General features: G+C 44.8%; 1 protein-coding gene across 1 annotated transcript in view; it reads right to left on the bottom strand.

The window, feature by feature from the left end:
• rbms3 (RNA binding motif, single stranded interacting protein) overlaps nucleotides 1-25,985 on the bottom strand; it is a 208,075-nt gene that overhangs the window by 95,550 nt on the left and 86,540 nt on the right. Inside the window, exon 4 of the mRNA XM_036934979.1 lies at nucleotides 6,811-6,902. Within this exon, the coding sequence (XP_036790874.1) occupies nucleotides 6,811-6,902 (92 nt within the window). The remainder of the gene's footprint in view (nucleotides 1-6,810; nucleotides 6,903-25,985) is intronic.

Genomic DNA, 25,985 nt, shown 5'->3' with positions numbered 1-25,985 from the left:
ACTATTCATGTAAATGGCCAGCTACAGTGGAGAGTTAAGGGTTAAACTGGTACAACTACACATGTAAACAACCAGCTACAGTGGAGAGATAAGGGTTAAACTGGTACAACTACACATGTAAACAACCAGCTAAGGGTTAAACTGGTACAACTACACATGTAAACGTCCAGAAAGGAAAGACATCTGTGGGCTGTATTCCCTTATGTTGGGTTGTGAACAGATAAAGAACAGGGGATTGTTGAACAATACAACGGGAGACCAGGGGATTGTTGTACAATACAACAGGAGACCAGGGGATTGTTGAACAATACAACGGGAGAACAGGGGATTGTTGAACAATACAACAGGAGAACACGGGATTGTTGAACAACACAACGGGAGAACAGGGGATTGTTGAACAATAAAACGGGAGACCAGGGGATTGTTGAACAATACAACGGGAGAACAGGGGATTGTTGTACAATACAACAGGAGAACAGGGGATTGTTGTAAAATACAATGGGAGAACAGGGGATTGTTGAACAATACAATGGGAGAACAGGGGATTGTTGAATAATACAACGGGAGAACAGGGGATTGTTGAACAATACAACGGGAGACCAGGGGATTGTTGAACAATACAACGGGAGACCAGGGGATTGTTGAACAATACAACGGGAGACCAGGGGATTGTTGAACAATACAACGGGAGAACAGGGGATTGTTGAACAATACAACGGGAGACCAGGGGATTGTTGAACAATACAACGGGAGACCAGGGGGATTGTTGAACAATACAACGGGAGACCAGGGGATTGTTGAACAATACAATGGGAGAACAGGGGATTGTTGAACAATACAATGGGAGAACAGGGGATTGTTGAACAATACAACGGGAGACCAGGGGATTGTTGTACAATACAACGGGAGAACAGGGGATTGTTGAATAATACAACGGGAGAACAGGGGATTGTTGAACAATACAATGGGAGAACAGGGGATTGTTGAACAATACAATGGGAGACCAGGGGATTGTTGAACAATACAACGGGAGACCAGGGGATTGTTGAACAATACAACGGGAGAACAGGGGATTGTTGAACAATACAACGGGAGACCAGGGGATTATTGAACAATACAATGGGAGACCAGGGGGATTGTTGAACAATACAACGGGAGACCAGGGGATTGTTGAACAATACAATGGGAGAACAGAGGATTGTTGAACAATACAATGGGAGAACAGGGGATTGTTGAACAATACAACGGGAGAACAGGGGATTGTTGAACAATACAACGGGAGACCAGGGGATTGTTGAACAATACAACAGGAGAACAGGGGATTGTTGAACAATACAACAGGAGACCAGGGGATTGTTGAACAATACAACGGGAGACCAGGGGATTGTTGTACAATACAACGGGAGACCAGGGGATTGTTGAACAATACAACGGGAGACCAGGGGATTGTTGAACAATACAACGGGAGATCAGGGGATTGTTGAACAATACAACGGGAGACCAGGGGATTGTTGAACAATACAACGGGAGACCAGGGGATTGTTGAACAATACAACGGGAGACCAGGGGATTGTTGAACAATACAACGGGAGACCAGGGGATTGTTGAACAATACAACGGGAGAACAGGGGATTGTTGAACAATACAACGGAAGACCAGGGGATTGTTGAACAATACAACGGGAGACCAGGGGATTGTTGAACAATACAACGGGAGACCAGGGGGATTGTTGAACAATACAACGGGAGACCAGGGGATTGTTGAACAATACAACGGGAGAACAGGGGATTGTTGAACAATACAACAGGAGAAGAAGTGATTATGTTTTCCAAAGCTGTGGACATTTCATGTTTGACACAGAGACAGAGACAGAGAATGAGACAGAGATATAGACAGAGACAGGGACAGGGAAAGACACAGAGAAAGAGAGAGACAGAGACAGAGACATTGAGAGAGAGACAGAGAGAGAGAGAGTCCTGTACTCTTTTTTTCCCCCCATAACATGACAGCCATCTCTAACTCCAGCCATTACTAAGTCCAGGCATCACAAACTCCAGCCATCACTAAACAGTCATTCCTAAACAGCCATAACCAAACAGCCATCACTAAACAGCCATAACTAAACAGCCATCACTAAACAGCCATCACTAAACAGTCATCACCCAGTCAGTCCACCACACTATAAAAGACGAGGCATCTGTTTTCAATCAATCAGCCAGAGACCACACCACACCGAAAGCTGGCAACACAACACAGAGCAGTTCTGGGGGAATGTCGTTCATGATGTTGTCAACAGCAATAGAAGGACTGAGACAAAGACAGAAGGATGTGAGGGAGAGATAATGCTGATAATATCCCCACGGGGAGGTAATACTGATGGAAACCTAGAGAGAAACAGGTACAAGGGGTCACATGCAGACAGTGACAGGAGACCCTGGTCAAGGTTAGGTCAGTAATTAGTGTGCTGGAGCCTGTACCCCCTCCTCCTCTCCTCCTCTCCATCCCCCCCCTCCTCCTCCTCCTCCTCTCGCTCACCTCTCCTCCTCTCCATTCTCTCCCCTCTCCTCCCCTCTCTCTCGCCTCCTCCCCTCCTCCTCTCACTCCCCTTGCCTCCTCTCCCCTCAACTCCACCTCTCTCACTCCCCTCTCCTCCTCCCCCCTCTCCTCCTCTCCACTCTCTCCCCCCAACTCCACCTCTCTCACTCCCCTCTCCCCCCCTCTCATCCTCTCCCCTCTCTCCCCTCACCTGCTCCTCTCTCTCTCTCCCCTCTCCTCATCCACCTCCTCTCTCTCCCCTCTCCTCTCTCTCTGTCCTCAGCAGTGTTGCTAATGACTCTGTGGGAGCAACACATGCTGTGGAGACTGTCATAGTGGCTGACACAGAGGTCACAGACACTAATAACCATCCACTCCATCCCTTAAAATCAACATGAGATATAGTTGGCGTAGTAGAATCACTATGCACAATGATAGCAAAGAGATAAGGGTGGAGGAGAGAGAGAGAGAGAGAGAGAGAGAGAGAGAGAGAGAGAGAGAGGGATAGAGAGAGAGAGAGAGAGAGAGAGGGAGAGAGAGAGAGAGAGAGAGAGAGGGAGAGAGAGAGAGAGAGAGAGAGAATGCAGGACATGTTTAATGAGTAATACTAATGTATAGGAATCTAATCTAAGAGGAGCCTTCCAGCTGCACCCCTAATCACCATTACAGTCTATAGTCTCATAAACTGGGAGGAAGAGAGAGGAGAGGAGAGGAGAGGAGTGGGGGGAGGAGTGGAGAGGGGAGGGCATTAGGGGAGAGGAGAGGAGATGGCAGAGGGGAGGGGAGGGGAGGGGAGGGGAGGGGAGGGGAGGGGAGGGGAGGGGAGGGGAGGGGAGGGGAGGAGAGGAGGGTAGAGGAGGAGAGCGGAGAGGAGGGGAGACGAGCAGACAGGAGAGGGGTAGGGGAGGGGAGAGGAGTGGAGTGGAGTGGAGTGGAGTGGATTGGAGTGGAGGAGAGGAGAGGAGAGGAGAGGAGAGGAGAGGAGAGGAGAGGAGAGGAGAGGAGAGGAGACAAGCAGACAGGACAGGGGGAGGGGAGAGGAGTGGAGTGGAGGAGAGGGGATAGGAGAGGAGAGGTGAGGAGAGGGGTGGACATGAGAAGAGAGTAGAGTAGAGTAGAGTAGAGTAGAGTAGAGTAGAGTAGAGTAGAGTAGAGGAGAGGAGAGGAGAGGAGAGGAGAGGAGAGGAGAGGAGAGGAGAGGAGAGGAGAGGAGATAGGAGAGGAGAGGAGAGGGGCGGACATGAGAAGAGAGTAGAGTAGAGTAGAGGAGAGGAGAGGAGAGGAGAGGAGAGGAGAGGAGAGGAGAGGCATCACCACTACAGTATAATAACCTGGGAGGGCTGAGCCAGCACATGGCAGGACAGAGGAGAGGGGAGAGGAGAGGAGAGGAGAGGAGAGGAGAGGAGAGGAGAGGAGAGGAGAGGCATCATCACTACAGTATAATAACCTGGGAGGGCTGAGCCAGCACATGGCAGGACAGAGGAGAGGGGAGAGGAGAGGAGAGGAGAGGAGAGGAGAGGAGAGGAGAGGAGAGGAGAGGAGAGGAGAGGAGAGGAGAGGAGAGGAGAGGCATCACCACTACAGTATAATAACCTGGGAGGGCTGAGCCAGCACATGGCAGGACAGAGGAGAAGGTTTACAGAGACACATTATATAACGTATCCACTGAACTAACAGAGTGGCTGAATAGTTTATTCTCTTCCATTCAACTACTTATGGCATAAATATAATACAAGTGAGATGATCATTAAAATGATTACTCTAGTCAAACTGTTTGTTTATCCAACGAGCTAATCTTTTCAACAAACAGCTTTTCAGTAACACTCTAACCAAGACATTGACAATCACCTCCAAAGCACAAACCAACACGTCCAACCATCTTACCAAGGTTGTGTGAGAAAGGAAAGGATTGAGACGTCTGAGATAATAGATAACATTCAAGATGGAAATGGAAGTCGCCTTTCACTGAAAGCTGGAGAGAGAGGAGGAGAGAGAGAGGAGTGAGGAGGAGAGATGAGTAGAGAGGAGGAGAGAGGAAGAGAGATGAGGAGAGAGGAGGAGAGAGGAGGAGAGATGAGGAGAGAGGAGGAGAGAGGAGGAGAGATGAGGAGAGAGGAGGAGAGATGAGGACAGAGGAGGAGAGAGGAGGAGAGATGAGTAGAGAGGAGGAGAGAGGAGGAGAGAGGAGGAGAGATGAGGAGAGAGGAGGAGAGATGTGGAGAGAGGAGGAGAGAGGAGGAGAGAGGAGGAGAGAGGAGGAGAGATGAGTGGGTGATGCGGTTATTATCTGAAGTTTACCTTGTTGCTGTTGTGAGCGTGACCTTGTTGAGACATGACTCTGCCTGCCTGCCTGACTGTCTGTGTCTGTATATATATACAAAGCTATTGGTTGTGTAAGGAAACCAGGCTATTCAGTCTCTCTCTCTCTCTAATACAAAGCTATTGGTTCTGTAATGAAACCAGGCTATTCAGTCTCTCTCTCCACCAATCCAGAGCTGACTGTATCCTGCAGTGTACTGGTCAACAGGTTCTACTGAATATGAAGATACAGTGCATTCCGTAGGTATTCAGACCCCTTGACTTTTACCACATTTTGTTACATTACAGCCTTATTCTAAAATGGATTGAATTAATGTTTGTCCTCATCAATATACACACAATACCCCATAATGAACAAGTTAATTTTAGCATATGTAAAAAAAATATATATATAATTTAAATACCTTATTTGAAACCCGATCTAACATCTCTGGAGAGACCTGAAAAAAGCTGTGCAGCGACGCTCCCCCCATCCAACCTGACAGAGCTTGAGACGATCTGCAGAGAGGAATGGGAGAAACTCCCCAAATACAGGTGTGCCAAGCTTGTAGCATCACACCCAAGAAGACTTGAGGCTGTAATCACTGCCAAAGGTGCTTCAACAAAGTACTGAGTAAAAGGGTCTGAATACTTATGGAAATGTGATATTAACTTTTGCATTTTTTTACACATTTGCAAACATTTCTAAAAACCTGTTTGTGATGTCATTATGGGGTATTGTGATGTCATTATGGGGTATTGTGATGTCATTATGGGGTATTGTGAAGTCATTATGGGGTGTTGTGATGTCATTATGGGGTGTTGTGATGTCATTATGGGGTATTGTGATGTCATTATGGGGTATTGTGATGTCATTATGGGGTATTGTGATGTCATTATGGGGTATTGTGATGTCATTATGGGGTGTTGTGATGTCATTAGGGGGGGTATTGTGTGTAGCTTGATGAGGGGGGGATGATTTAATACATGTTAGAATAAGGATGTAACGTAACAAAAATGTGGAAAAAGAGGCCTGAATCTCTCACTATCACCATCACCCTCATCCTAGCGAGTACCTATACTTCATCCTCATCACAGTGAGTACCTGTACCTCATCCTCATCACAGTGAGTACCTGTACCCCATCATCACCCTCATCACAGTGAGTACCTGTACCTCACCCTCATCCTCATCACAGTGAGTACCTGTACCCCATCATCGCCCTCATCACAGTGAGTATCTGTACCTCACCCTCATCCTCATCAGAGTGAGTACCTGTACCTCATCCTCATCACAGTGAGTACCTGTACCTCATCCTCATCACAGTGAGTACCTGTACCTCATCCTCATCACAGTGAGTACCTGTACCTCATCCTCATCAAAGTGAGTACCTGTACCTCACCATCACCCTCATCACAGTGAGTACCTGTACCTCATCCTCATCACAGTGAGTACCTGTACCCCATCATCGCCCTCATCACAGTGAGTACCTGTACCCCATCATCGCCCTCATCACAGTGAGTATCTGTACCTCACCCTCATCACAGTGAGTACCTGTACCTCATCCTCATCACAGTGAGTACCTGTACCTCATCCTCATCACAGTGAGTACCTGTAGCTCATCCTCATCACAGTGAGTACCTGTACCTTATCCTCATCACAGTGAGTACCTGTACCTCACCATCACCCTCATCACAGTGAGTACCTGTACCTCATCCTCATCACAGTGAGTACCTGTACCTCACCCTCATCCTCATCACAGTGAGTTCCTGTACCTCACCCTCATCACAGTGAGTACCTGTACCTCACCCTATTTCTCATCACAGTGAGTACCTGTACCTCACCCTCATCACAGTGAGTACCTGTACCTCACCCTATTCCTCATCACAGTGAGTACCTGTACCTCATCCTCATCACAGTGAGTACCTGTACCTCATCACAGTGAGTACCTGTACCTCATCACAGTGAGTACCTGTACCTTGGCCATCTGTGCCTGGACTCCGCTGGCCTTTAGAGAGGCTACAGCTTTCTGGGCTGCTGTCTGGGTGTCGAAGTCCACAAAGCCATATCCTGCAGAGGGAGAGACACAGAGGTTCACATGAACAAGCCATATCCTGCAGAGGGAGAGACACAGAGGTTCACATGAACAAGTCATATCCTGCAGAGGGAGAGACACAGAGGGTCACATGAACAAGTCATATCCTGCAGAGGGAGAGACACAGAGGGTCACATGAACAAGTCTAATCCTGCAGAGGGAGAGACACAGAGGGTCACATGAACAAGTCATATCCTGCAGATGGAGAGACACAGAGGGTCACATGAACAAGCCATATCCTGCAGAGGGAGAGACACAGAGGGTCACATGAACAAGTCATATCCTGCAGAGGGAGAGACACAGAGGTTCACATGAACAAGCCATATCCTGCAGAGGGAGAGACACAGAGGTTCACATGAACAAGCCATATCCTGCAGAGAGAGAGAGACACAGAGGTTCACATGAACAAGCCATATCCTGCAGAGGGAGAGACACAGAGGTTCACATGAACAAGCCATATCCTGCAGAGGGAGGGACACAGAGGTTCACATGAACAAGCCATATCCTGCAGAGGGAGAGACAGAGGTTCACATGAACAAGCCATATCCTGCAGAGGGAGAGACAGAGGTTCACATGAACAACAGTCTAAGTGGATTATAGCACCATGTAAAGTGTCTAGACTCAAAACGCCCAGTAATGTTGCCTTTCTCCCAAGAGTCTGTCCAGCTAAATCCAGTTAAATCCAGGGGAGGAACAGGAAACTACTATTTTGTGTGTTGTTTATGGCTGTCAACGATTTCCTCTGGAACAGCCTGCTCTGTGGTTTTCCTCTTGATCCGTCTAGGAGTTGAACTGTTCAACAGTACTGGGAACATACTAGACTGTATGTGTTCTAGAACATACTGGGTAAATACTAGACTGTATGTGTTCTAGAACATACTGGGTAAATACTAGACTGTATGTGTTCTAGAACATACTGGGTAAATACTAGACTATGTGTGTTCTAGAACATACTGGGTACATACTAGACTGTATGTGTTCTAGAACATACTGGGTACATACTAGACTGTATGTGTTCTAGAACATACTGGGTAAATACTAGACTGTATGTGTTCTAGAACATACTGGGTAAATACTAGACTGTATGTGTTCTAGAACATACTGGGTAAATACTAGACTGTATGTGTTCTAGAACATACTGGGTAAATACTAGACTGTATGTGTTCTAGAACATACTGGGTACATACTAGACTGTATGTGTTCTAGAACATACTGGGTAAATACTAGACTATGTGTGTTCTAGAACATACTGGGTACATACTAGACTGTATGTGTTCTAGAACATACTGGGTACATACTAGACTGTATGTGTTCTAGAACATACTGGGTAAATACTAGACTGTATGTGTTCTAGAACATACTGGGTAAATACTAGACTGTATGTGTTCTAGAACATACTGGGTAAATACTAGACTGTATGTGTTCTAGAACATACTGGGTAAATACTAGACTGTATGTGTTCTAGAACATACTGGGTACATACTAGACTGTATGTGTTCTAGAACATACTGGGAACATACTAGACTGTATGTGTTCTAGAACATACTGGGTACACACTAGACTGTATGTGTTCTAGAACATACTGGGTACATACTAGACTGTATGTGTTCTAGAACATACTGGGAACATACTAGACTGTATGTGTTCTAGAACATACTGGGAACATACTAGACTGTATGTGTTCTAGAACATACTGGGTACATACTAGACTGTATGTGTTCTAGAACATACTGGGTAAATACTAGACTGTATGTGTTCTAGAACATACTGGGTAAATACTAGACTGTATGTGTTCTAGAACATACTGGGTAAATACTAGACTGTATGTGTTCTAGAACATACTGGGTAAATACTAGACTGTATGTGTTCTAGAACATACTGGGTACATACTAGACTGTATGTGTTCTAGAACATACTGGGAACATACTAGACTGTATGTGTTCTAGAACATACTGGGTACACACTAGACTGTATGTGTTCTAGAACATACTGGGTACATACTAGACTGTATGTGTTCTAGAACATACTGGGAACATACTAGACTGTATGTGTTCTAGAACATACTGGGAACATACTAGACTGTATGTGTTCTAGAACATACTGGGTACACACTAGACTGTATGTGTTCTAGAACATACTGGGTACATACTAGACTGTATGTGTTCTAGAACATACTGGGAACATACTAGACTGTATGTGTTCTAGAACATACTGGGTACATACTAGACTGTATGTGTTCTAGAACATACTGGGTAAATACTAGACTGTATGTGTTCTAGAACATACTGGGTAAATACTAGACTGTATGTGTTCTAGAACATACTGGGTAAATACTAGACTGTATGTGTTCTAGAACATACTGGGTAAATACTAGACTGTATGTGTTCTAGAACATACTGGGTACATACTAGACTGTATGTGTTCTAGAACATACTGGGAACATACTAGACTGTATGTGTTCTAGAACATACTGGGTACACACTAGACTGTATGTGTTCTAGAACATACTGGGTACATACTAGACTGTATGTGTTCTAGAACATACTGGGAACATACTAGACTGTATGTGTTCTAGAACATACTGGGAACATACTAGACTGTATGTGTTCTAGAACATACTGGGTACACACTAGACTGTATGTGTTCTAGAACATACTGGGTACATACTAGACTGTATGTGTTCTAGAACATACTGGGAACATACTAGACTGTATGTGTTCTAGAACATACTGGGTACACACTAGACTGTATGTGTTCTAGAATATACTGGGTACATACTAGACTGTATGTGTTCTAGAACATACTGGGTACACACTAGACTGTATGTGTTCTAGAACATACTGGGTACATACTAGACTGTATGTGTTCTAGAACATACTGGGTACATACTAGACTGTATGTGTTCTAGAACATACTGGGTACATACTAGACTGTGTGTGTTCTAGAACATACTGGGTACATACTAGACTGTATGTGTTCTAGAACATACTGGGTACATACTAGACTGTATGTGTTCTAGAACATACTGGGTACATACTAGACTGTATGTGTTCTAGAACATACTGGGTACATACTAGACTGTATGTGTTCTAGAACATACTGGGTACACACTAGACTGTATGTGTTCTAGAACATACTGGGTACATACTAGACTGTATGTGTTCTAGACCATACTGGGTACACACTAGACTGTATGTGTTCTAGAACATACTGGGTACACACTAGACTGTATGTGTTCTAGAACATACTGGGTACACACTAGACTGTATGTGTTCTAGAATATACTGGGTACATACTAGACTGTATGTGTTCTAGAACATACTGGGTACACACTAGACTGTATGTGTTCTAGAACATACTGGGTACATACTAGACTGTATGTGTTCTAGAACATACTGGGTACATACTAGACTGTATGTGTTCTAGAACATACTGGGTACATACTAGACTGTGTGTGTTCTAGAACATACTGGGTACATACTAGACTGTATGTGTTCAAGAACATACTGGGTACATACTAGACTGTATGTGTTCTAGAACATACTGGGTACATACTAGACTGTATGTGTTCTAGAACATACTGGGTACATACTAGACTGTATGTGTTCTAGAACATACTGGATACACACTAGACTGTATGTGTTCTAGAACATACTGGGTACATACTAGACTGTATGTGTTCTAGAACATACTGGGTACACACTAGACTGTATGTGTTCTAGAACATACTGGGTACACACTAGACTGTATGTGTTCTAGAACATACTGGGTACATACTAGACTGTATGTGTTCTAGAACATACTGGGTACACACTAGACTGTATGTGTTCTAGAACATACTGGGTACACACTAGACTGTATGTGTTCTAGAACATACTGGGTACATACTAGACTGTATGTGTTCTAGAACATACTGGGTACACACTAGACTGTATGTGTTCTAGAACATACTGGGTACACACTAGACTGTATGTGTTCTAGAACATACTGGGTACATACTAGACTGTATGTGTTCTAGAACATACTGGGTACACATTAGACTGTATGTGTTCTAGAACATACTGGGTACATACTAGACTGTATGTGTTCTAGAACATACTGGGTACACACTAGACTGTATGTGTTCTAGAACATACTGGGTACACACTAGACTGTATGTGTTCTAGAACATACTGGGTACATACTAGACTGTATGTGTTCCAGAACATACTGGGTACACACTAGACTGTATGTGTTCTAGAACACACTGGGTACATACTAGACTGTATGTGTTCTAGAACATACTGGGTACACACTAGACTATGTGTTCTAGAACATACTGGGTACACACTAGACTATGTGTTCTAGAACATACTGGGTACACACTAGACTATGTGTTCTAGAACATACTGGGTACATACTAGACTATGTGTTCTAGAATATACTGGGTACACACTAGACTATATGTGTTCTAGAACATACTGGGTACATACTAGACTATGTGTGTACATACCAGACTATGTGTGTTCTAGAACATACTGGGTACATACTAGACTATATGTGTTCTAGAACATACTGGGTACATACTAGACTATGTGTGTTCTAGAACATACTGGGTACATACTAGACAATGTGTGTTCTAGAACATACTGGGTACACACTAGACTGTATGTGTTCTAGAACATACTGGGTACATACTAGACTGTATGTGTTCTAGAACATACTGGGAACATACTAGACTGTATGTGTTCTAGAACATACTGGGTACACACTAGACTATGTGTTCTAGAACATACTGGGTACACACTAGACTATGTGTTCTAGAACATACTGGGTACACACTAGACTGTATGTGTTCTAGAACATACTGGGTACATACTAGACTGTATGTGTTCTAGAACATACTGGGTACATACTAGACTGTATGTGTTCTAGAACATACTGGGTACATACTAGACTGTATGTGTTCTAGAACATACTGGGTACACACTAGACTGTATGTGTTCTAGAACATACTGGGTACATACTAGACTGTATGTGTTCTAGAACATACTGGGTACACATTAGACTGTATGTGTTCTAGAACATACTGGGTACATACTAGACTGTATGTGTTCTAGAACATACTGGGTACACACTAGACTGTATGTGTTCTAGAACATACTGGGTACACACTAGACTGTATGTGTTCTAGAACATACTGGGTACATACTAGACTGTATGTGTTCTAGAACATACTGGGTACACACTAGACTGTATGTGTTCTAGAACATACTGGGTACACACTAGACTGTATGTGTTCTAGAACATACTGGGTACATACTTGACTGTATGTGTTCCAGAACATACTGGGTACACACTAGACTGTATGCGTTCCAGAACATACTGGGTACACACTAGACTGTATGCGTTCTAGAACACACTGGGTACATACTAGACTGTATGTGTTCTAGAACATACTGGGTACACACTAGACTATGTGTTCTAGAACATACTGGGTACACACTAGACTATGTGTTCTAGAACATACTGGGTACACACTAGACTATGTGTTCTAGAACATACTGGGTACATACTAGACTATGTGTTCTAGAATATACTGGGTACACACTAGACTATATGTGTTCTAGAACATACTGGGTACATACTAGACTATGTGTGTACATACCAGACTATGTGTGTTCTAGAACATACTGGGTACATACTAGACTATATGTGTTCTAGAACATACTGGGTACATACTAGACTATGTGTGTTCTAGAACATACTGGGAACATACTAGACTGTATGTGTTCTAGAACATACTGGGTACACACTAGACTATGTGTTCTAGAACATACTGGGTACACACTAGACTATGTGTTCTAGAACATACTGGGTACACACTAGACTGTATGTGTTCTAGAACATACTGGGTACATACTAGACTGTATGTGTTCTAGAACATACTGGGTACATACTAGACTGTATGTGTTCTAGAACATACTGGGAACATACTAGACTGTATGTGTTCTAGAACATACTGGGTACACACTAGACTGTATGTGTTCTAGAACATACTGGGTACATACTAGACTGTATGTGTTCTAGAACATACTGGGTACACATTAGACTGTATGTGTTCTAGAACATACTGGGTACATACTAGACTGTATGTGTTCTAGAACATACTGGGTACACACTAGACTGTATGTGTTCTAGAACATACTGGGTACACACTAGACTGTATGTGTTCTAGAACATACTGGGTACATACTAGACTGTATGTGTACTAGAACATACTGGGTACAAACTAAACTGTATGTGTTCTAGAACATACTGGGTACACACTAGACTGTATGTGTTCTAGAACATACTGGGTACATCCTAGACTGTATGTGTTCCAGAACATACTGGGTACACACTAGACTGTATGTGTTCTAGAACACACTGGGTACATACTAGACTGTATGTGTTCTAGAACATACTGGGTACACACTAGACTATGTGTTCTAGAACATACTGGGTACACACTAGACTATGTGTTCTAGAACATACTGGGTACACACTAGACTATGTGTTCTAGAACATACTGGGTACATACTAGACTATGTGTTCTAGAATATACTGGGTACACACTAGACTATATGTGTTCTAGAACATACTGGGTACATACTAGACTATGTGTGTACATACCAGACTATGTGTGTTCTAGAACATACTGGGTACATACTAGACTATATGTGTTCTAGAACATACTGGGTACATACTAGAATATGTGTGTTCTAGAACATACTGGGTACATACTAGACAATGTGTGTTCTAGAACATACTGGGTACACACTAGACTGTATGTGTTCTAGAACATACTGGGTACATACTAGACTGTATGTGTTCTAGAACATACTGGGAACATACTAGACTGTATGTGTTCTAGAACATACTGGGTACACACTAGACTATGTGTTCTAGAACATACTGGGTACACACTAGACTATGTGTTCTAGAACATACTGGGTACACACTAGACTGTATGTGTTCTAGAACATACTGGGTACATACTAGACTGTATGTGTTCTAGAACATACTGGGTACATACTAGACTGTATGTGTTCTAGAACATACTGGGTACATACTAGACTGTATGTGTTCTAGAACATACTGGGTACATACTAGACTGAATGTGTTCTAGAACATACTGGGTACATACTAGACTGTATGTGTTCTAGAACATACTGGGTACATACTAGACTGTATGTGTTCTAGAACATACTGGGTACATACTAGACTGTATGTGTTCTAGAACATACTGGGTACACACTAGACTGTATGTGTTCTAGAACATACTGGGTACATACTAGACTGTATGTGTTCTAGAACATACTGGGTACACACTAGACTGTATGTGTTCTAGAACATACTGGGTACACACTAGACTGTATGTGTTCTAGAACATACTGGGTACATACTAGACTGTATGTGTTCTAGAACATACTGGGTACACACTAGACTGTATGTGTTCTAGAACATACTGGGTACACACTAGACTGTATGTGTTCTAGAACATACTGGGTACATACTAGACTGTATGTGTTCTAGAACATACTGGGTACACACTAGACTGTATGTGTTCTAGAACATACTGGGTACACACTAGACTATGTGTGTACATACCAGACTATGTGTGTTCTAGAACATACTGGGTACATACTAGACTATATGTGTTCTAGAACATACTGGGTACATACTAGACTATGTGTGTTCTAGAACATACTGGGAACATACTAGACTGTATGTGTTCTAGAACATACTGGGTACACACTAGACTATGTGTTCTAGAACATACTGGGTACACACTAGACTATGTGTTCTAGAACATACTGGGTACACACTAGACTGTATGTATTCTAGAACATACTGGGTACATACTAGACTGTATGTGTTCTAGAACATACTGGGTACACACTAGACTGTATGTGTTCTAGAACATACTGGGTACATACTAGACTGTATGTGTTCTAGAACATACTGGGTACACACTAGACTGTATGTGTTCTAGAACATACTGGGTACATACTAGACTGTATGTGTTCTAGAACATACTGGGTACACATTAGACTGTATGTGTTCTAGAACATACTGGGTACATACTAGACTGTATGTGTTCTAGAACACACTGGGTACACACTAGACTGTATGTGTTCTAGAACATACTGGGTACACACTAGACTGTATGTGTTCTAGAACATACTGGGTACATACTAGACTGTATGTGTTCTAGAACATACTGGGTACACACTAGACTGTATGTGTTCTAGAACATACTGGGTACACACTAGACTGTATGTGTTCTAGAACATACTGGGTACATACTAGACTGTATGTGTTCCAGAACATACTGGGTACACACTAGACTGTATGTGTTCTAGAACACACTGGGTACATACTAGACTGTATGTGTTCTAGAACATACTGGGTACACACTAGACTATGTGTTCTAGAACATACTGGGTACACACTAGACTATGTGTTCTAGAACATACTGGGTACACACTAGACTATGTGTTCTAGAACATACTGGGTACATACTAGACTATGTGTTCTAGAATATACTGGGTACACACTAGACTATATGTGTTCTAGAACATACTGGGTACATACTAGACTATGTGTGTACATACCAGACTATGTGTGTTCTAGAACATACTGGGTACATACTAGACTATATGTGTTCTAGAACATACTGGGTACATACTAGACTATGTGTGTTCTAGAACATACTGGGTACATACTAGACAATGTGTGTTCTAGAACATACTGGGTACACACTAGACTGTATGTGTTCTAGAACATACTGGGTACATACTAGACTGTATGTGTTCTAGAACATACTGGGAACATACTAGACTGTATGTGTTCTAGAACATACTGGGTACACACTAGACTATGTGTTCTAGAACATACTGGGTACACACTAGACTATGTGTTCTAGAACATACTGGGTACACACTAGACTGTATGTGTTCTAGAACATACTGGGTACATACTAGACTGTATGTGTTCTAGAACATACTGGGTACATACTAGACTGTATGTGTTCTAGAACATACTGGGTACATACTAGACTGTATGTGTTCTAGAACATACTGGGTACATACTAGACTGAATGTGTTCTAGAACATACTGGGTACATACTAGACTGTATGTGTTCTAGAACATACTGGGTACATACTAGACTGTATGTGTTCTAGAACATACTGGGTACATACTAGACTGTATGTGTTCTAGAACATACTGGGTACACACTAGACTGTATGTGTTCTAGAACATACTGGGTACATACTAGACTGTATGTGTTCTAGAACATACTGGGTACACACTAGACTATGTGTTCTAGAACATACTGGGTACACACTAGACTATGTGTTCTAGAACATACTGGGTACACACTAGACTATGTGTTCTAGAACATACTGGGTACATACTAGACTATGTGTTCTAGAATATACTGGGTACACACTAGACTATATGTGTTCTAGAACATACTGGGTACATACTAGACTATGTGTGTACATACTAGACTATGTGTGTTCTAGAACATACTGGGTACATACTAGACTATATGTGTTCTAGAACATACTGGGTACATACTAGACTCTAGACTCTGTTTCTAGCAGCTACAGCGAGTGTTTCTAGCAGGCAGTCATCGTGTCTACAATACAGTACATACAAGACTCTAGACTGTGCAGCTGTTTTAGATTGTGTCTGCAGCTGTTTAATAGCTTGGTGTATTTCAGAGGGTTGGTCCATATGTTCCTGACATCCTCCACATTGCAGAGGAGACACACAGATGTTTCCATAGATGTGTCACAGGTCCAGTGAGAACTAAGATCTCTCAGTACTTCAGCCAACTCGTTCCTCTCACTATCATCGTCGTACAGTACGGCTATCATCATCATCATCATCATTCCATGTTGGAGGTACTGACTGAAGCACATCTGATCTGGGGTCTGGTGATGTTGGAACTGTCGTTTCACTGTAGATTGTTTTCACTATGAGGACTAGAGCAGGTCTTCCTGGCTGTGTCTGACTCTAACGCTGTCTCTCTGTGTGGACTGGAGTGTGTTTCACAGATCAGACTGTTTCCATTATGATATGAGGACTGAAGCAGTCAGACGTCTTTCGGTCTCTAACTCTCAGTCTCTAACTATCAGTCTCTAACTCGCAGTCTCTAACTCTCAGTCTCAGTCTCTAACTCTCAGTCTCTAACTATCAGTCTCTAACTATCAGTCTCTAACTATCAGTCTCTAACTATCAGTCTCTAACTATCAGTCTCTAACTATCAGTCTCTAACTCCCAGTCTCTAACTCTCAGTCACTAACTCTCAGTCACTAACTCTCAGTCTCTAACTCAGCCTCTAACTCCCAGTCTCTAACTCCCAGTCTCTAACTCTCAGTCTCTAACTCAGTCTCTAACCCTCAGTCTCAGTCTCAAACTCAGTCTCTAACTCAGTCTCTAACTCTCAGTCTCTAACTCTCAGTCTCTAACTCAGTCTCTAACTCAGTCTCTAACTCTCAGTCTCAGTCTCTAACTCAGTCTCTAACTCTCAGTCTCTAACTCTCAGTCTCTAACTCTGTCTCTAACTCTCAGACTCTAACTCAGTCTCTAACGCAGTCTCTAACGCAGTCTCTAACTCAGTCTCTAACCCTCAGTCTCAGTCTCAAATTCAGTCTCTAACTCAGTCTCTAACTCTCAGTCTCTAACTCTCAGTCTCTAACTCTCAGTCTCTAACTCTCAGTCTCTAACTCTCAGTCTCTAACTCTCAGTCTCTAACTCCGTCTCTAACTCTCAGTCTCAGTCTCTAACTCAGTCTCTAACTCTCAGTCTCTAACTCTCAGTCTCTAACTCTCAGTCTCTAACTCTCAGTCTCTAAGTCTCAGACTCTAACTCAGTCTCTAACGCAGTCTCTAACACAGTCTCTAACTCGCAGTCTCTAACTCTCAGTCTCTAACTCCAACACAGTCTCTAACTCCAACACAGTCTCTAACTCCAACACAGTCTCTAACTCCAACACAGTCTCTAACTCCAACACAGTCTCTAAGTCTTGCTCAGTCTCTAACTCCAGCTCAGTCTCTAACTCCAACACAGTCTCTAACTCCAACACAGTCTCTAACTCCAACACAGTCTCTAACTCCAACACAGTCTCTAACTCCAACTCTGTCTCTAACTTCAACTCAGTCTCTAACTCAGTCTCTAACTCAGTCACTAACTCAGTCTCTAACTCAGTCTCTAACTCAGTCTCTATCTCTCAGGCTCTACAGTGCCCTGCAAATTATTCGTATTTTTTATATGGATTTCATGCAATGGACATTCACAAAATTGTCGAAATTGGTGAAGTGAAATCCAAGAAATTAAAAAAAATGTAAAACTGAAAAATAGAAAGAATATGGCACCACAACAAACCTGCCAAGAAAGGGCTGTCCACCAAAAATCACGGACCAGGCAAGGAGGACATTAATCAGAGAGGCAACAAAGAGACCAAAGATAACCCTGAAGGTGCTGCAAAGCTCCACAGCGGAGATTGGAGTATCTGTCCATAGGACCACTTTAAGCCGTACACTCCACAGAGCTGGGCTTTACGGAAGAGTGGCCAGAAAAAAGCTGATGCTTAAAGAAAGAAATAAGCAAACATGTTTGGTGTTCGCCAAAAGACATGTGGGAGACTCCCCAAACATATAGAAGAAGGTACTCTGGTCAGATGAGACTAAAATTGAGCTTTTTGGCCATCAAGGAAAACGCTATGTCTGGTGCAAACCCAACACCTCTCATCAACCTGATAACACCATCCCCACAGTGAAGCATGGTGGTGGCATCATCATGCTGTGGGGATGTTTTTCATCGGCAGGGACTGGGAAACTGGTCAGAATTGAAGGAATGATGGATGACGCTAAATATAGGGAAATTCTTGAAGGAAACCAGTTTCAGCCTTCCAGACACTTGAGCCTGGGACGGAGGTTCACCTTCCAGCAGGACAATAACAAAAGCATATTGCTAAAGCAGCACTCGAGTGGTTTAATGGGAAACATTTAAACGTCTTGGAATGGCCTAGTCCAAGCCCAGACCTCAATCCAATTGAGAATCTGTGGTATGACTTAAATATTGCTGTACACCAGCGGAACCCATCCAACTTGAAGGAGCTGGAGCAGTTTTTCCTTGAAGATTGGGCAAACATCCCCGTGGCTAGATATTCCAAGCTTATAGAGACATACCCTAAGAGACTTGCAGCTGTAATGGCTGCAAAAGGTGGCTCTACAAAGTATTGACTTTTGGGGGGGTGAATAGTTTTGCACGCTCAAGTTTTCTTTTTTTTTTTTTTACTTATTTCTTGTTTGTTTCAGAATAAAACACATTTTGCATCTACAAAGTTGTAGGCATGGTGTGTAAATCAAATTATACAAACCGCCCCCCAAAAATGTTTAATTCCAGGTTGTAAGGCGACAAAATAGGAAAAAAACAAAGGGGGTGAATATGGGGTGAATAGGGGGTGAATAGGGGGTGAATAGGGGGTGAATAGCTTCGCAAGCCACTGAACCTCTCAGTCTCTAACGCTAAGTCTCTTACGCTCAGTATCTCGGTCTCTAACTCTCCGTCTCAGTCTCTAACGCTCAGTCTCAGTCTCTAACGCTCAGTCTCTCAGTCTCTAACGCTCAGTCTCTCAGTCTCTAACTCTCAGTATGTCAGTCTCTAACTCTCAGTCTCTAACGCTCAGTATCTCAGTCTCTAACGCTCAGTATCTCAGTCTCTAACTCTCAGTATCTCAGTCTCTAACTCTCAGTATCTCAGTCTCTAACTCTCCGTCTCAGTCTCTAACGCTCAGTCTCTAACGCTCAGTCTCTAACTCTGCGTCTCTATGGACTGGAGTGTGTGTTCTTGGTCTCTCTCTCTCTCTCTGTCTCTCTCTTGCCATCTCTCTCCCTCCCCTTCTCTCTCTCTCTCTCCCCTTCACTCTCTCTCCCCGTCTCTCTCCTTCTCTCTCTCTCTCCCCTTCTCTCTCTCTCTCCCCGTCTCTCTCTCTCTCTCTCTCTCTCTCTCCCTGTCTTTCTCTGTCTCTCTCTTGCCGCCTTTCTCTCTTCCTGTCTCCCTCTTGCAGTCTCTCTCTCTCTCCCCTTCTCTCTCTCTCTCTCTCCTTCTCTCTCTCTCTCCTCATCTCTCTCCCTGTCTCTGTCTCTCTCTCTGTCACACTCTCTCTCTCTCTGTCTGTCTCTCTCTCTGTCTGTCTCTCTCCGTGTCTGTTGAGGTGTGTCTGAATGTGGTCATTAGGACAGGTGTATATTCCCAAGCTCTGTCTCAGCTCTATGAGGATGTGCTCTGGCCTGGAGTGTGTTCGTCAAGTCGTTGACCCCATTGGCCGGCCATCCAAGAGTTCTACAGGAAGCGTTCCGGGGACAAAAGTTGAAGAATGTTCAGATTGATGTCTACTTACAGCGCTCTGCCCAGTTTAGCTGGGGAACAGGGGAGGGGTGGAGCACGGAACTGAGGACAGACATAACATGCTAGAGCCGTGTGTGTGTGTGTGTGTGTGTGTGTGTGTGTGTGTGTTGTATAAGGGAGAGAGAGGAAATCATAGCCATGGATTTCAGACTTATGTCAAGTCAAAGTGGGGAAAGAAATTCTACCATTTCTTAAAAAGTAAGGAATATTCCTCAATTGGATGAAGTATTCAGCTGTGATTCTTATTGGGTAAGACTAAGAGCTTTGAGAGAGAGAGAGAGCTTTGAGAGAGAGAGAGAGAGAGAGAGCTTTGAGAGAGAGAGAGAGAGAGAGAGAGAGAGAGAGAGAGAGAGAGAGAGAGAGAGAGAGAGAGAGAGAGAGAGAGAGAGAGAGAGAGAGAGAGAGAGAGAGAGAGAGAGAGAGAGAGAGAGAGAGAGAGAGAGAGAGAGAGAGAGAGAGAGAGAGAGAGAGAGAGAGAGAGAGAGAGAAGGAAGGAGAGGGAGAGGGAGAGAAGAGAAAGAGAGAGAGAGACAGGGAGAGAGAGAGAGACAGAGAGAGAGAGAGGGAGGGGAGAGAAAATATGGAAAGTGGTACACAGTAATGTGTATATTAGATTTGCCCCAAACATAACACTTTGTATTCAGGACAACAAAGTTAATTGCGTTGCCTTATTTTTTGCAGTATTACTTTAGTTCCTTGTTGCAAACAGGAAGCACGTTTTGAGATATGTGTATTCTGAACAGGCTTCTGTCTTTCCACTCTGTCAATTAGGTTAGTATTGTAGAGTAAACACAATGTTGTTGATTTATCCTCAGTTTTTCTGATATCACAGCCATTTAACTAACTGTTTTAAAGTCATTGGCCTCATGGTGAAATCCCTGAGCGGTTTCCTTCCTCTCCGGCAACTGAGTTAGGAAGGACGCCTGCATCTTTGTAGTGACTGGGTGTATTGATACAACATTCAAGGTGTAATTAATAACTTCACCATGCTCAAAGGGATATTCAGTGTCAGTTGTTGTTGTTGTTGTTGTTGTTGTTGTTGTTGTTGTTGTTGTTGTTGTTGTTGTTGTACCTATCTACCAATAAGTGCCCTTCTTTCCAAGGCATTGGATGTTTTTTCAATACAACCAGTCACTACAAAAGGTACTTATTGAGTAAAGACATTTCATCTTTTCATTTTTTATTAATTTGTAAACATATAATTACACTTTGACATTATGGGGTATTTTGTGTAGACCAATGACACAAAATCTCTATTTCCTTCATGCTGTAAGACAACAAAATGTGAAAAAAGTCGAGCGGTGAGAATCCTTCCTGAAGGTTCTGTATCTTCTATAATGACCGTCAGTGATACAACTCAGAGGTCAGTGATACAACTCAGAGGTCAGTGATACAACTCAGAGGTCAGTGATACAACTCAGAGGTCAGTGATACAACTCAGTGGTCAGTGATACAACTCAGTGGTCAGTGATACAACTCAGAGGTCAGTGATACAACTCAGTGGTCAGTGATACAACTCAGAGGTCAGTGATACAACTCAGAGGTCAGTGATACAACTCAGAGGTCAGTGATACAACTCAGTGGTCAGTGATACAACTCAGAGGTCAGTGATACAACTCAGAGGTCAGTGATACAACTCAGAGGTCAGTGATACAACTCAGAGGTCAGTAATACAACTCAGAGGTCAGTGATACAACTCAGAGGTCAGTGATACAACTCAGTGGTCAGTAATACAACTCAGAGGTCAGTAATACAACTCAGAGGTCAGTGATACAACTCAGTGGTCAGTGATACAACTCAGTGGTCAGTGATACAACTCAGAGGTCAGTGATACAACTCAGAGGTCAGTGATACAACTCAGAGGTCAGTGATACAACTCAGAGGTCAGTAATACAACTCAGATGTCAGGAATACAACTCAGAGGTCAGTGAAGCCATGACTGAACAACCTTTATTTTCCCTCCTCCACCCTTACCCCTCCTCCTCCACCCTTACCCCCTCCTCCTCCACCCTTACCCCCTCCTCCTCCACCCTTACCCTCCTCCTCCACCCTTACCCCTCCTCCTCCACCCTTACCCCTCCTCCTCCACCCTTACCCCCTCCTCCTCCACCCTTACCCCTCCTCCTCCACCCGTACCCCTCCTCCTCCACCCGTACCCCCTCCTCCTCCACCCTTACCCCTCCTCCTCCACCCTTACCCCTCCTCCTCCACCCTTACCCCTCCTCCTCCACCCGTACCCCCTCCTCCTCCACCCTTACCCCTCCTCCTCCACCCTTACCCCCTCCTCCTCCACCCTTACCCCTCCTCCTCCACCCTTACCTCTCCTCCTCCACCCTTACCCTCCTCCTCCACCCTTACCCCTCCTCCTCCACCCTTACCCCTCCTCCTCTACCTTTACCCCTCCTCCTCCACCCTACCCCTCCTCCTCCACCCTTACCCCCTCCTCCTCCACCCTTACATCTCCTCCTCCACCCTTACCCCTCCTCCTCCACCCTTACCCCTCCTCCTCCACCCTTACCCCTCCTCCTCCACCCTTACCCCCTCCTCCTCCACCCTTACCCCTCCTCCTCCACCCTTACCTCTCCTCCTCCACCCTTACCCCTCCTCCTCCACCCTTACCCCTCCTCCTCCACCCTTACCCCCTCCTCCTCCACCCTTACCCCTCCTCCTCCACCCTTACCCCCTCCTCCTCCACCCTCTAACCACTAGGCTACCCTGCCGCCTTACCCCTCCCTCTTCCCCCTCCACCCTCCTACTCCACCCCTTAGCCCTCACACCTCCACCATTACCCCTCCTCCTCCACAATTACACCTCCTCCACCCTTACCCCTCCTCCTCCACCCTTACCCCTCCTCCTCCTCCACCCTTACCCCTCCTCCTCCTCCACCCCTTACCCCTCCTCCTCCTCCACCATTATCCCCCCTCCTCCACCCCCATCCCCCTTTGTAGCCTAATCTCCGGAGTTCTGACAGTCTGGCGTGGGGCACATCATGGGCAGGGAGAGGCTGTGTCCTAAATGGTACCCTATTCCCTTTATAGTGCACTACTTTAGACCAGAGCCTTATGGAATAGGGTACATTACTTTAGACCAGAGCCTTATGGAATAGGGTGCACTACTTTAGACCAGAACCTTATGGAATAGGGTACATTACTTTAGACCAGAGCCTCATGGAATAGGGTGCCCTACTTTAGACCAGAGCCTTATGGAATAGGGTACACTACTTTAGACCAGAGCCTTATGGAATAGGGTACACTACTTTAGACCAGAGCCTTATGGAATAGGGTACACTACTTTAGACCAGAGCCTTATGGAATAGGGTACACTACTTTAGACCAGAGCCTTATGGAATAGGGTGCACTACTTTAGACCAGAGCCTTATGGAATAGGGTACACTACTTTAGACCAGAGCCTTATGGAATAGGGTGCACTACTTTAGACCAGAGCCTTATGGAATAGGGTACACTACTTTAGACCAGAGCCTTATTGAATAGGGTGCACTACTTTAGACCAGAGCCTTATGGAATAGGGTGCACTACTTTAGACCAGAGCCTTGTGGAATAGGGTGCCCTACTTTAGACCAGAGCCTTATGGAATAGGGTGCACTACTTTAGACCAGAGCCTTATGGAATAGGGTGCACTACTTTAGACCAGAGCCTTATGGAATAGGGTGCACTACTTTAGACCAGAGCCTTATGGAATAGGGTACAATACTTTAGACCAGAGCCTTATGGAATAGGGTGCACTACTTTAGACCAGAGCCTTATGGAATAGGGTGTACTACTTTAGACCAGAGCCTTATGGAATAGGGTGCACTACTTTAGACCAGAGCCTTATGGAATAGGGTGCACTACTTTAGTGGATGGGGGTGGGGAGGCTGTGTAGAGTAAAGGGAGGTTATCTCTGGGAAAATTAAGTCCTATAAATACTTAAGTGGTTTATCTTGCCTCTCTCTCGGTCTCTCCCTCTCCCCCTCTCCCTCCCTCCCTCCCTCTCTCCCTCTCCCCTCCCTGCCTCCCTCTCTCTCTCCCCCTCTCTCCCTCTCCCTCTCCCCCTCTCCCTCCCTCCCTCCCTCCCTCTCTCCCTCTCCCCTCCCTCCCCCCCTCTCTCTCTCTCCCCCTCTCTCCCTCTCTCCCTCCCTCTCTCTCTCTCTCCCTCCCCCCCTCCCCCCTCTCTCTATCTCTCCCTCTCTCCCCCTCCCTCCCTCCCTCTCTCCCCCTCCCTCCCTCCCTCCCTCTCTCCCTCCCTCTCTCCCTCCCCCCCCTCCCTCTATCTCTCCCTCCCCCCCCCCCCCCTCCCTCCCTCCCTCCCTCCCTCCCTGGTCTGACTGACTGGGTTCTGCTCTGTATAACACACAACATTAACATTTTAGTGCGTTAGCAGGTGTTATAATCCAGAGCGACAGTAGTGAGTGTAAACATTTTTATACCAGTCCCCCGTGGGAAAATAACCCACAACCCTGCCGTTGCCAAGAGACATGCTCTACCAACATACACACATACACACACACACACACACACACACACACACACACACACACACACACACACACACACACACACACACACACATGTTTGATGTATTTGATACCATTCCACTGATTCTGCTCCAATCATTACCACGAGCCCTATCCTCCCCAAATAAGGTGACACCAACCTCCTGTGGTACACACACAAGCATGTAGGAACAGTCAGGCCACCCTTCATGTAGGAACAGTCAGGCCACCCTACATGTAGGAACAGTCAGGCCCCTCTACATGTAGGAACAGTCAGGCCACCCTACATGCTACATGTAGGAACAGTCAGGCCACCCTACATGTAGGAACAGTCAGGCCACCCTACATGTAGGAACAGTCAGGCCGCCCTACATGTAGGAACAGTCAGGCCACCCTACATATAGGAACAGTCAGACCACCCTACATGTAGGAATTGTCAGGCCACCCTACATGTAGGAACAGTCAGGCCACCCTACATGTAGGAACAGTCAGGCCACCTTACATGTAGGAACAGTCAGACCACCCTACATGCTACATATAGGAACAGTCAGGCCAACCTGCATGCTACATGTAGGAACAGTCAGACCACCCTACATGCTACATATAGGAACAGTCAGGCCAACCTGCATGCTACATGTAGGAACAGTCAGGCCACCCTACATGCTACATATAGGAACAGTCAGGCCACCCTACATGCTACATGTAGGAACAGTCAGGCCACCCTACATGCTTCATATAGGAACAGTCAGGCCACCCTACATGTAGGAACAGTCAGGCCACACCCTACATGTAGGAACAGTCAGCCCACCCTACATGCTACATAAAGGAACAGTCAGGCCACCCTACATGTAGGAACAGTCAGGCCACCCTACATGTAGGAACAGTCAGGCCACCCTACATGCTACATTTAGGAACAGTCAGGCCACCCTACATGTAGGAACAGGCAGGCCACCCTACATGTCTCTTGTACACATGGAGCCCTCTTCTAATAGGCTCCTGTGCTGTACAGCGCCCGAGTCTGCACTCCACACACACAGACAGGAGAGGCTCTCAGCAGAATGTGTAGGAAGAGGAATTGTTTGTTTCTGTCTCTCTCTCTGTGTGTGTTTCCTGAAAA

Source organism: Oncorhynchus mykiss, chromosome 2, assembly GCF_013265735.2.
Source record: "Oncorhynchus mykiss isolate Arlee chromosome 2, USDA_OmykA_1.1, whole genome shotgun sequence".
Classification (NCBI taxonomy): domain Eukaryota; kingdom Metazoa; phylum Chordata; class Actinopteri; order Salmoniformes; family Salmonidae; genus Oncorhynchus; species Oncorhynchus mykiss.
This window is presented reverse-complemented; position numbering and strand designations above follow the sequence as displayed.